The 13,048-nt window shown below is 44.0% G+C and overlaps 1 protein-coding gene across 2 annotated transcripts in view; it reads left to right on the forward strand.

Moving 5' to 3' along the window:
* The window catches only part of nbas (NBAS subunit of NRZ tethering complex), a 547,303-nt gene that overhangs the window by 330,093 nt on the left and 204,162 nt on the right, over positions 1-13,048 (forward strand). For both annotated transcript variants that reach the window (XM_060914124.1, XM_060914123.1), the window contains exon 43: positions 2,917-3,170. In XM_060914124.1, coding sequence (XP_060770107.1) covers positions 2,917-3,170 — 254 coding nt within the window. The remainder of the gene's footprint in view (positions 1-2,916; positions 3,171-13,048) is intronic.

Here is a 13,048-nt window from a genome sequence, read left to right on the forward strand (position 1 = left end):
CACATTCTCTCATGCATTCTCTTTGCTGTTTTTCCCTCGCTAGACCCTTTGTTCTTTCACTCCCTACTGGTACAGTTTTCACTACTTTTCTATAATATAGCTGTCTCTCAGTCTCTCTCTCTCTCTCTCTCTCTCTCTCTCTCTCTTCCTATTCTGTCGCTCTCTCTGCCCAGAGGGCAGTGTGCCTGCAGTGAGCGAAGTGCCATCCATTAAACATGAACAGAAGCCTACAGAGGTTATATTTGAGAGCTTTTCAGGTTCTAAGTGTTCCCAGAAAGCCTGCAGTTGCAGCAGTTCGACTTCTTGTGGCCTCAGCATGTGTGATTAGCGCATACAACTCACGCCCACCAAGGTGACTTTTTATAGTGGATACTGGGCATCGTTTTTGTTCTACACACCGCAAATGCATTGTTTGGATTCTCTCTCTCAGCTCTTTTGTCTCTTTCTCTTGCACACACCACTATTACCAAGGGAGTGCATTTTGGCAGCCAGTGCATATTCATATTGTAATTTATTGATAGTGTGACCCTATAAAACATTTCTACGCATTAGAATTGGAAAGCTGTTCTCGAAAGCTGTTCATCTTTGCCGAAAAAGGCTTTCAATTTAGGAAGGGGAAAAAAAGCCACACAGATACTCAAAATAGATTCTTACAAAAACGTGCAAATAAAGTATGGAAATCAATCCCCAGGCAGAATAAAACATGACACCTTCAGAGTACATGGGAGATTAATGACGAGCTTAAAAGCGAGCTGAAATGAGCAGTGGAGAGGAGTCTCCGAAATATCATTGGACGGCCTATGGAGTTTAATTCAACACATCAAACATTTCCTGTTAATCACAATCCTGAGGACCTTCTGGATGTTAGATAATGGTTCAGTATTATTGGATATCACAGTGCTGTTGAACTTCTCATTTCTGTTTGCCCAGAAGTTGTTGATTTAATTTTCTATAACAGCAGTTCTGACGCTAGTGCAGCTGCAAATCAGAGGTTTATATTATCCACACATTCTAATATGTTATTGTTTCTATAGTAACAGTTAACACAGGGAATTGTATGATGGATACTTTTCTGTCAGGAGATTTGGAGTCAGCATTTTTGGAAGGAGTCTCCAGTTTCAGGATACTGAGACACAGCCAGAGAGATGCAGACACATTCAGAGTAACAGACATGGAGAGAAATAGATAGACAGACATAGAAAGAAAGACACAGACAGACTCCAACACACAGATGGAACAACAGCAATTGCAGCATATTTCAGTCAACCAGAGAGAGACTGTTGGAGAGAGACTGACCAAGAGAGACTGCTAGAGAGAGGCTGTTGGAAAAAACTGTTGGCGAGAGACAGACAGACTGTTCAAGAGAGACTGCTTGAGAAACTGTTGGAGAGAGACTGCTCGAGAGAGACTGCTCGAGAGAGACTGCTCGAGAGAGACTGCTCGAGAGAGACTGACAGGCTACCAGAGAGATACTGCTCAAGAGAGACTGTTGGAGAGAGACAGAGTGTTCGAGAGAGACTGCTCAAGAGAGACTGTTGGAGAGAGACAGAGTGTTCGAGAGAGACTGCTCGAGAGAGAGACTGACAGGCTGCCAGAGAGACTGCTCAAGAGAGACAGAATGCTTGAGAGAGACTGCTCAAGAGAGACTGTTGGAGAGAGACAGACTGCTCGAGAGAGACTGACAGGCTACCAGAGAGATACTGCTCAAGAGAGACTGTTGGAGAGAGACAGGGTGTTCGAGAGAGACTGCTCGAGAGAGAGACTGACAGGCTGCCAGAGAGACTGCTCAAGAGAGACAGAATGCTTGAGAGAGACTGCTCAAGAGAGACTGTTGGAGAGAGACAGACTGCTCGAGAGAGACTGACAGGCTACCAGAGAGATACTGCTCAAGAGAGACTGTTGGAGAGAGACAGGGTGTTTGAGAGAGACTGCTCGAGAGAGACAGTGTTCGAGAGAGACTGTTGGGGAGAGACAGAGTGTTCGAGAGAGACTGCTCAAGAGAGACTGTTGGAGAGAGACAGAGTGTTCGAGAGAGACTGCTCAAGAGAGACTGTTGGAGAGAGACAGAGTGTTCGAGAGAGACTGCTCGAGAGAGAGACTGACAGGCTGCCAGAGAGACTGCTCAAGAGAGACAGAATGCTTGAGAGAGACTGCTCAAGAGAGACTGTTGGAGAGAGACAGACTGCTCGAGAGAGACTGACAGGCTACCAGAGAGATACTGCTCAAGAGAGACTGTTGGAGAGAGACAGGGTGTTCGAGAGAGACTGCTCGAGAGAGACAGTGTTCGAGAGAGACTGTTGGAGAGAGACAGAGTGTTCGAGAGAGACTGCTCAAGAGAGACTGTTGGAGAGAGACAGAGTGTTCGAGAGAGACTGCTCGAGAGAGACAGTGTTCGAGAGAGACTGTTGGAGAGAGACAGAGTGTTCGAGAGAGACTGCTCAAGAGAGACTGTTGGAGAGAGACAGAGTGTTCGAGAGAGACTGCTCGAGAGAGACTGACAGGCTGCCAGAGAGACTGCTCAAGAGAGACAGAGTGCTTGAGAGAGACTGCTCAAGAGAGACTGTTGGAGAGACACACAGTGTTCAAGAGAGATTGCTCAAGAGAGACTGTTGGAGAAAGACTGACAGAGAGACTGTTGGAGAGAGACAGACCGTGTTCGAGAGAGACTGCTCGAGAGAGACTGTTGGAGAAACTGTTGGAGAGAGACAGAGTGCTTGAGAGAGACTATTAGAGAGAGAGAACCTCACAGACTGACAGTGCTTGAGAGTGACTGACAGACTATTAGAGAGACGCTGCTTGAGAGAGACTGAAAAAGACTGTTGGAGAGAGACAGACAGTGAAATTGACAAACATACAGATATTCTGGCTTAATATTGTGTCTAATAAGGCCTTGTGTGTCTCTGTCTTCCTGCTCAGCCTCTCCACTAAGGAGATCGAGACCCGTAGTGAGTCCTTGGGCCTTTTCCAGATCCTGAAGACTGACCCCCAGGCCTTCTACACACACATGAGCAAGTACGTGTACCCAGGTATTGCAGGCGTGGACCTGCAGCGTCTGCTCTACTACTACACACTACTGGAGAGCTGCTCGTGCACCGACTACCTTCCTTCATCCACCATGATGCCTGACACACACATCAAACTGCTGAAGAAGTTGAAGGCTGTGGCCAGCGGTGAGTTTGAAGAGCACTGCTCTTACTTTCTACTCAACCGGACTGCTGAATATTTTTAACTGCATTATTGCAGTGTGTAAATGGTTTTGTTTTGGACAAAGAAGAGCGTTAAATCTTCATCTTCTATTGCTTAATTTCTCTGTGGCAAATCTGATTTATCTGTGATTACCAGTAATGGCCATGAAATTGAAAGAAAAACGTTATGCTTATTTGAACTTGGGTAGGTCCATGCCAAATGACCAGATGGTGGTTGCAGCACCAGATTCATTTTCTTTGAGAGAGCTTATGGTAATAGATACTGGTGAAATATGAACTGATGACAAATTTCGGGGCCCTATTCTGTGTATTTAATGAACAAAGTCATTTTGAAAATTACTGAAATTAGACAAGAATGTACCCCCCTAAATCCTCGCCAGGTATTTTTGGGGTTTTAAATGCATTGTTCTCAGCTTCTAGGCCACACTGAGGTTTAAAATTTGGTAAATTAACACTCTATATGTTGCTAATCTGGAAAGAAAACATAGAGCCTTCTATCTAGAAAATCCTGGCCATAGATACTTCCTAAAAATGCTAAAAATTAAGAAAAGCGCACTCGCGAGTGGGGTTTAGGGCCCTAAAAATACTAGAAAACAAATGTATTCATCTCTTATCACTACCTGGTCTTATTATAAACCAGATTGCCTGGTCACTTATATAATGGGAGCTCTCTAGATGGAGTATTTACAAAAATATGGCATTGGGTGATATTGACTGTTTATACTGATATTGGGTGTATTGTCTATTTACAGTTGCATTTCTGACAGAGACTATATCAGTATTTATAATTTTCCATAGATAATGTATACACCAGTATTTTAAAATATATGTATATAATTTATATCACTTTTTATTTGATGATATTTCCTTTCTGTTTTCATCTAAATATGCAAACAACAAATTCGAGGGCATTAAAAATGGATGATTTGGGATTGAAAAAAAGAATGATGCACAAATAACAACAAGATGACACTTCACATGTTTGTAGTGATTGAATTAATGAAACTATTTACCAAGTTTGCAGACCTGTGCTACTTGTGCTTCATTTCCATTGAGGGTCTTGAAGATATGATACTTTTTGTGGGGTATGTAATTTAATCTGCCATATTTCTATAAATACTCTCTCTAGAGAGCTCCCATTATATAAGTGACCAGGCAATCTGGTTTATAATAAGCCCAGGTAGTGATAGGAGATGAATACATTTGTTTTCTAGAATTTTTAGGGCCCTAAACCCCACTCGCGAGTGCGTTTTTCTTAATTTTTAGCATTTTTAGGAAGTACCTATGGCCAGGATTTTCTAGATAGATGGCTCTATGTTTTCCTTCCAGATTAGCAACATATAGAGAGTTAATTTACCAAATTTCAAACCTCTGTATAGCCTAGAAGCTGAGAAAAATGCATTTAAAACCAAAAAATACCTGGCGAGGATTAAGGGGGGATACATTCTGGTCTAATTTAATAATTTTTCAAAATGGCATGAATAAAAAACCTCTGGGTCTAGAAAGCTGAAATTTTGAAAAATAATTTAGATTTACATATTTTCATCAGTAACTTCCACCATTAAAATAAAAATATTGCTGCAACCAATTTTCTATATAATGGGTCTTTTTGGCTTGGACTTGCCCACTTGAGTGTTTGTCTTTGGTTATCAGCTCCCAGTGATGGAAAGGGTCCAAAACACACATTCAGTGCATTTACATGCACATAGAGAAAATCGAATTTCTGCCGTAGCTCGACTGAAATCGAAGTTCTAAATGCCATGGAAACACCTTAGCCCGGCTGAAATCGAACCGAACTGGATTTCTCGTAATCGAGCTACGCGACCTAGATTATGCGATTGTAGCCGAGCTACTTAGTGCATGTAAACCCTATCGAGCTACGTAGTCGAGCTACTTCAGCACTGCCCCTTCCGGAAGTGACGAGTGACGAGACCACAAGCGGGAAACACAACAGCCTCGGTCGGCATGACAACAGTAGTAGAAACGTGCACTTCTGGAGCAATGAGGAGATAGAGTTCATGCTCATTCAGCTTAAGGAGTTGAATATATATATATATATATATATATATATATATATATATATATATATATATATATATACACACACACACACTAATACTATACATATATACACTAACAAACTTTGCTAACAGAGTCGCAGTCATGTCTACATGTGTTATAGTACAAATATTAGCAAATGTTGAACTTGAAAATATCTACCTATCTATATTGTTGCAAAGTTTGGATATCTTTGCTTTTTCTCATGTCAGTTCCAAACACATCATCTCCAAGGGGAAGCATATTTGCTTTGTCTACTCTCATAACATCTCTAACTCTTGATTCTTTTCAGATGCAAATTAAGAAAACCCACGATTCTAACTTTATCCATAGCTAAACAAAAAAAAAGGGAAAAAAAGTTTTATATGAACATCACTGTGGGAGGCATCAGCAACCTTTTTTTGAAACTTTTCTCTTTTGTATCTTTTTGCATCTTTGAACATTTACTAATCTACCACTCATGGCAAATCACCATTTATTTCAATTGTAACTCAACTTGATCACTGTGTATAACTACAACTAAAGAAAGAACAATGTGCTCTAGATTAACAGCACCTTCGAAGATGAACAAACCTGCAAGTTCAGTACCTGCGTAAACAAACACGTAAACCAAAGCCATGACTCATAATTGCAGCCTTCTCTTCGCCAACACTGATTTTCTTAGGGATTAAAAACAATAATAAAGGAAGCTTAATTGCTCTGCAAATGCATGTTTGTTTATTGTTTTCCGGTGCATGAAGAAGAGAAAATTAAAAGGGAAACAGCGGAAATTGAAAGAGGGCATACAGATAAGAACTAAATGATCTAATTAGTTGCATTCTCTCGCTCTCAAGTAAGACTGTACTCTTGCACTTTAATTGTACCCTGAACATTCACGGTGAATGCAACTCGAGAAGTGGAACTGGAGGAACATGCCCTCACTCTGTGCGAAATGGCACCAGGCTCACTTGTCTTGTGCGGGGAATCGAGCACTATAATGTAAGGAACAGTATTTGGGATTAATTTTGTACCCAGATCTAACCCCATTGTATAAATATTGCTGCAAACTTGCCTCATCAAAAAGTATTCTCCATTACAAGTGGTCCAGCAGCTCCAGTGTGAGAAAACTCCAAGAATTATTGGTTTTCAGAACATCAAATTCAGATGGTCCACTTAAGCAAATGATTTTAGTAGAAAGGTCCAATATGTGTTTGTTGTACTTTTCACCTCTGCCAGATAAACGCTTGCCTATGATCAGAATAGTTGCCTGAAATTTGTAATTACCACTACTCTGTCTTGGCTTGGCTTCGCAAACAAAGATTCATAGTTGGGTCTGTCCATGACTGCTGCAGGCACGCTGATGGCTGACGAGGCCTATCTGGGACAGGCAGGCTCGGCTGCAGATGAATGACTGATCAGTGTTTGGAGTGGAGGGCACCTTGTTTTTCCTTCTGCTTCTCTTCTCTTCCAGGCTGGTTGTATGTGCGCACTCAAAGGCTGCGACTGCCCCATGAGTGATACTGCGCCAGCCCACCTGGTCAGCAGCAGGAGCGTACCAGGTGCAAGTGTCAATATGGCACATGGTCAGAGAGGCCTTCAGGAGGTCCTTGTACCTCTTCTGTGGGGCTCCTCTGTTGCATCGCCCAGTGGACAGTTTGCCATAAAGTGATATCTTAGGCAGGCAGTGGTCTTCCATCCTGGACACGTGCCCAGCCCAATGCAGCTGACCTTTGAGGAGCATGGCCTCGATACTGGAGATCTCTGCCTGCTGGAGGACCTCCACATTAGTGACAAAGTCGCTCCAGTGAATGTTGAGGATGGAGCAGAGACAGCGCTGATGGAAGCGCTCGAGGAGTCGTAGATGCCGCCGATAGTTCACCCATGTCTCAAAGCCATACAGGAGTGTTATCAGTACAGTTGCTCATTACGCTCATACCTTTGTCTCTTTTTTCAGGTCTTTGTTGGACCAGACTCTCTTGTAGAGTCTGCCGAAGGCACTGTTTGCTTTTGCCAACCTGTTGTTAATCTCTTTGTCAATTTTGGCATCTGATGTGATGGTGCACCCAAGATAGGTGAATTGATTGGCAGCTTTCAGCTCGGTTTGGTCGATGTTGATGTGTGGTGGTTGGTATAGTTCATTAGGTGCAGGCTGATGAAGAACTTCTGTCTTCTTGAGGCTGACTTCCAAGCCAAACTGTTGGGCAGCCTCTGCGAAGCAGGTCACAATGCGTTGCATGGCTGACTCGGTGTGGGCAATGAGGGCAGCGTTGTCTGCAAACAGCAGTTCGTGGATCAGCTGTGCCATCGTCTTGGTGTGGGCCAGCAGGCACCTCAGGTTGAATAGGCTGCCATCCATGCGATAGCGGATGTAGATGCCATCTTCTTAGTCGAGATCTTGAGTGGCCTGCTGCATCATCATGCTAAAGAAGATGGTAAAGAGTGTTGACGCGAGAACGCAGCCTTGCTTGATGCCGTTGATGATAGGGAAGGGCTCTGACAGTTCTCCATTCAGTCTGATTTGTCTGGACTGGTCCTCATGAAGCTGAGCAGTTATTTTCACGAACTTTGAAGGGCACCCTAGCTTTCCCAAGATCTGCCAGAGTCTTTTCTGCTGACAGTATCGAATGTTTTGGTCAGATCGACGAAAGTCACGTACAGGCCATTATTCTGCTCGCTACACTTCTCCTGGAGCTGCCTGAGGACAAACACCATGTCGGTCGTTCCTCTGTTGGCTCTGAATCCACACTGGCTCTCTGGGAGCTGTTCTTCTGTGACAGTGGAGACCAGTCTGTTAAGGAGAATTCTTGCAAGAATCTTACCAGCAATAGATAGTAAAGTTATTCCCCTGTAGTTGGAGCAGTTTGATTTTTCTCCCTTGTTCTTGTGCAATGTGATGATTGCATCTCGAAGATCTTTGGGGGAGTTCTCCTCTTTCCCAGCAGCAGGTGAAGAAGCTGTGGAGTCTTGAATGGAGTGCTGGCCTGCCTTGTACCCAAATCTCTGGTGGGATACCATCTATTCCTGCTGCCTTTCCTGACTTCAGTTGTTCTATGGTTTTTGTCGTCTCTTCTAAAGTTGGGGGTGCATCCAGCTCTGCCTTGATCTGTTGTTGGGGGATGCAATCCAGTGCTGTAGTCTGGACTGTATGGTTGGCGCTGAAGAGGGTCTTGTAGTGCTCAGACCAGTGGTTCAGGATGGAAGTCTTGTCAGTGAGTAGCGCCGTACCGTCTGCACTGTGCAGTGGACTCTGGACTTGGTAAGTGGGGCCATAAACTGCCTTTAGAGCTTCATAGAAACCCTTATAGTCCTCCATGTCTGCGCACTACTGAGCCTTCTCTGCAAGGGTTATCCACCACTTGTTCTGGATCTCTCAAAGCATGCACTGGAGGTTGCTGTATGTGAGGCGGAAGGCCGCTTTCTTCACGGGGTAAGACGGCTGAGCAAGATGGGCCTGATGTGCTGACCTCTTCTTCGCCAGAAGTTCTTGAATTTGTGAATCATTTTCATTGAACCAGTCTTTGTGTTTCTTGGTGGTGTATCGAAGGACATCTTTTGACACTTGAAGGATGGAAGATTTTAGGTGTTCCCACTGGTCTTCTGGTTCCATCCCTAGCTTAGCACGTTTCTGTTCAAGTTTGACTTGTAAACTTTCTTGGAAGTTGGCTTTCACTTCAGCTGACTGGAGGCTGCTGACCTTTAGTTTCTTCTGAGGTGCACCTCTTTTCTTCAGCTTGGGCTGAATAAGTCCACAAATGCCTGAAATCTGTAATTAGTACTACTGTTACTACTACTATTCATCTATATTATGCATTATATTGCTTATGGTACTGTACAAAGTTTTCAATTTTAGTTGAATACTCGTAATTTACCATAATAAGAACTGCTAGCCTAAAAAAGAAAGAAAAACAAGCAATTACATCATTAAAGGTTTAAGGAGTATGGAAGCGACTAATAATGTTATCAGCATTCAGTCGGGAGCTGCTTGCTGGCAGTGACAATTACCGACGCTCAACTAGATAGTGGATTTTTTGGTGATTCTGCATTATGTTACAGGCACGTTAAACAACAGTAAACAACAATACATTTTTTTTTAAAGTCTGTTAAAATTTGACAAGAAGTCAAGACTTAGCCTTTGAGGGATCTTATGTCAGGAAAATTACAATGTCCAACAAGTCAACAAGTTGTTTACTGTTGTTTAATACCAAGATGGCGCCGCGGGTGGCTGTCTCGGTGTGTTGGTGCGCATTTATTTCTCTTATTTTGTTTCTAACTCCATTCACTGCTGTGATACTCAAATCTCTTTCACAAGAGAAGAGCTCTTGAACATTAGGGGAACAACTCTAGTGGACTTATTACCAACTTTTCTGGTGTCTTCCGTGGAAATATTGGATATTCTGGTCAAAAGTGTTCTCACCTTTGCTCACTCAGTAAGACGCTGGAGGAGAGGAAAATGCACTGGTGTACTTGTGCGCCTCCGTCGGCGCAGAGTTCGCACTTCACGACCTGCTATATTTCTCTCCAATGTGCCGTCATTTTGCAACAAACTGGACCAACTCCAGCTGCTGGTGGGGAGAAACGGGGACTTTCATTCATCTTCTGTTTTATGCTTCACGAAGACATGGCTATGCGGACTCATTCCGGACTCTGCGCTGCAAATGGCTGACTTCCAACTTTTCAGAACGGACCGTAATATGGATCTCTCTGGTAAAACAAAGGGCGGTGAAATCTGTTTTTATGTAAACAGCGGCTGGTGCAGTGATGTCAGTGATCCTGCAACCCTGTTCTCCTGACCTAGAATCATTTATCATTAATTGTAAACCTTTCTACTCTTCCCATGAGTTCGCTTCATCCATTCTGATTGGTGTTTACATTCCACCGCAGGCCAGTGTGCAGGACGCACAGTGCATGCTGGCCGACCAGGTACTGGGTGTGGAGCAGACTAGCCCGGACTCCGTAGTTATTGTCCTCTGTGATTTTAACAAAGGTAACCTCAGCCACAATCTACCAAAATAGAAACAGTTTATTAAATGCCCGGAGAGGAGAATATTTTTGGATTATTGTTACACTACAGTTAACAATGCCTGTCACACTGGGCCACTCCTGACCACGTCATGCTCCACCTGATTCCTGCATACAATCAGAAATTAAAGCCAAGGAAACCCGTACTGAGGACATCAAAGATGTGGAGCAATGAGGCTGCGAAGAACCTTCAGGCGTGCTTGGACTGTACAAACTGGGATGTGTCCAGGACAGCTACCAATAGTTTGGATGAGTACACCGAGGCTGTGACGTCTTACATCATCTTCTGTGAGGACTGCTGCATTCCATCACGAACCAGGGTGAGTTACAATAATGACAAACCCTGGTTCACAGATAAGCTCAGAGAGCTAAGGTTGCAAAAGGAAGAATCATTCAGAAGTGAGGACAGGAACAGGTTTAGCAAGGCAGTGAGAGAAGCTAATGCCGCTTTTCCACTACCAACGCGGCTGAGCCGTGCCGTGCTGAGTCGAGCCGAGCGGGGCTGTTGGAATTGCATTTAGACTCCAACCGTGCTGAACCATGCTGGCTGGAAGTGGGTGGACACATTGGGTGGAGTTAGCGAAAGTGGGTGGACGTCAGGTGATGTCGTTAGGTGGCGCAAACAGTGACATCAGTGAGCTTTTAAGCGGTAGTCTCACAACCCGGAGAGTAAACAATAAACATGGAGGACATGGAGTCGTTAGTGTTGCTGGTCTTGGTGCTGTGGCTTGTTGTCACCGACAACGCCAACAGATACTGGCAAGAGCGTATAGATGAGGCGAGGCGCATAAGGCTTCAGAATTCGTAATTCTCCTTCTTCCGGGTTTACGGTGTTTACAGATCCCAGCGTGCTCGCAGGGCGTGTGAGGACACTCCTCCTCACCAATCAGTGCACAGGGGAGTGTCTCCTCACGCCCCCAGCCCTCACTCAGCTCGGTTTGGCTCGCTTCAGCCCCACTCCAAAACGGTGCGAGTTTTGGGGGCTAAGCAGGGCTGAAGCGAGCTGAGTCGTGCTGTTTTTAGATAGTCGAAACGCGAGCCGTGTCGGGCTGAAGCGAGCTGAAGCGAGCTGAAAAAGGGTAGTGGAAAAGGGCCATAAATGACTGTACTCTGAGAAACTCCAACACCAGTTTTCAGCCAACAACTCTGTCTGGAAAGATCTCAGACAGATCACCAACTACAAACCCCCACTATGTTAACAACTATGTTAACGATTCAGTTGGCCAACCAACTGAATGAGTTCTATTGTCGCTTTGAAAGCCATTAGGACTGTCCTGATAACATCCCCCATGACTCCAGCTCCAGCCCACCACCCCCACCTCCTCCACCTCTACTGCTGCCGGCGCATCACTACAACTTCACACCTCGAAGGCCCATCCACCCACCACCACAGCCTCAACTCTCTCCATTCTGGAGAGGGACGTCAATAAGCTCTTTCAAGGAGATACGCAGAACCTTTATTTTTAAATACATTTCTGAGTGGATAGTATCTCCATCCTTGACTCTTATATGCTGCATAATTGAGAATAAAAAATATACATTTTTGAGAGTTAAAATCGACTGCAAAGTTGGCATTCAAGCTGCCTGGGTGAGTGACATCACAGCAGGAACTGGTGCTATAGGCCAAGGCCAGACTCAGCAAACGAGAGTGGTTGCAATGGCCTCTTCGTTTGGATTTATTGGAGATTCTTAGGATTCCTCAGATAGTAATACATCTGACTGTGATAGTCCTGAAATTGGAGTGTGTACACATGCTACTGCTATACACATAGAACCTTATCAGTTCAAACCATCAGAAAGTGAATCCGATAGTAACATGTCAGCCACGGAGGCCCCCACCTTACAAAATAAAGCCAGAGAACAAAGTTGTCAAGAGAATTGGATGGAATTGAACTGACAGTCTCATGTGACTCTCATTAAAACAGGATAGGCATTATAACTTGTGCAACATACTGTACATGTACATGCATGCATTTACACTGATAAAACATAAAAGGCTAATTAAATAATCAGATGAACTGAGACAATCACATTCTGAAGCAAATTAAATAATCTTATATCGGTAACTTAAATACACAATACAAGTTACATGTATTAATCTAAATGTAGCTAAACAACGATTGTTGTTGTTTTTGTTATGTAACCAAATGAGAGTTGCATCTTACCCGTCTGTGTTCTCGCTTCCTGAAGGCTGAGCTTGTGGCCGATTGTTTTGAAATAATCTGACTTTCAGTTCTTCATTCATTTGCTTTTTCCATGTAAGGGCGAGATATTGCTGCTGAGGCAAGCATATCTAGCGGGGGGGAGCATATCCAGTGGAGAAATCTGATGACTGGGCCACTCATTCTCCATTTTCTCCATACTGAGTACTCCGCCATTACTGCTCGGCTCACACTCCGGGAGAACTGGTGCAACTGAACTTACTTTCCTTTTCTTGTAGTTTTCTTTTCCTTTAATTGTTGGTACTGCACCCTCTTTCAATACGGGCTTATAGCCAACGCTCCTCAACAGATCAGTGGTTTCATGCGAGTCCTCAGTAAAATGTGCAGAGCAGAGGACAGACCACTTTGTAGGTGCCCAATCCGTGAATTTCTCACAAAACGTATCCAAATCTTTGCAGTTTGAACATTCTTGGGCCATGAATGCAACCTAAATCCACCTTCTGTCGTGTTGCTGCATCCGCCAGCAACACATCTACGTGGCATGGCGATAAATTTGCTCAAAATGGAGGATCGAAGTTGCAGTCAGTTCTGTGTTTTAGTATAGCGGAAATGGCGATGAGACCG

The sequence above is a fragment of the Neoarius graeffei genome, chromosome 2 (assembly GCF_027579695.1).
Source record: "Neoarius graeffei isolate fNeoGra1 chromosome 2, fNeoGra1.pri, whole genome shotgun sequence".
NCBI lineage: Eukaryota > Metazoa > Chordata > Actinopteri > Siluriformes > Ariidae > Neoarius > Neoarius graeffei.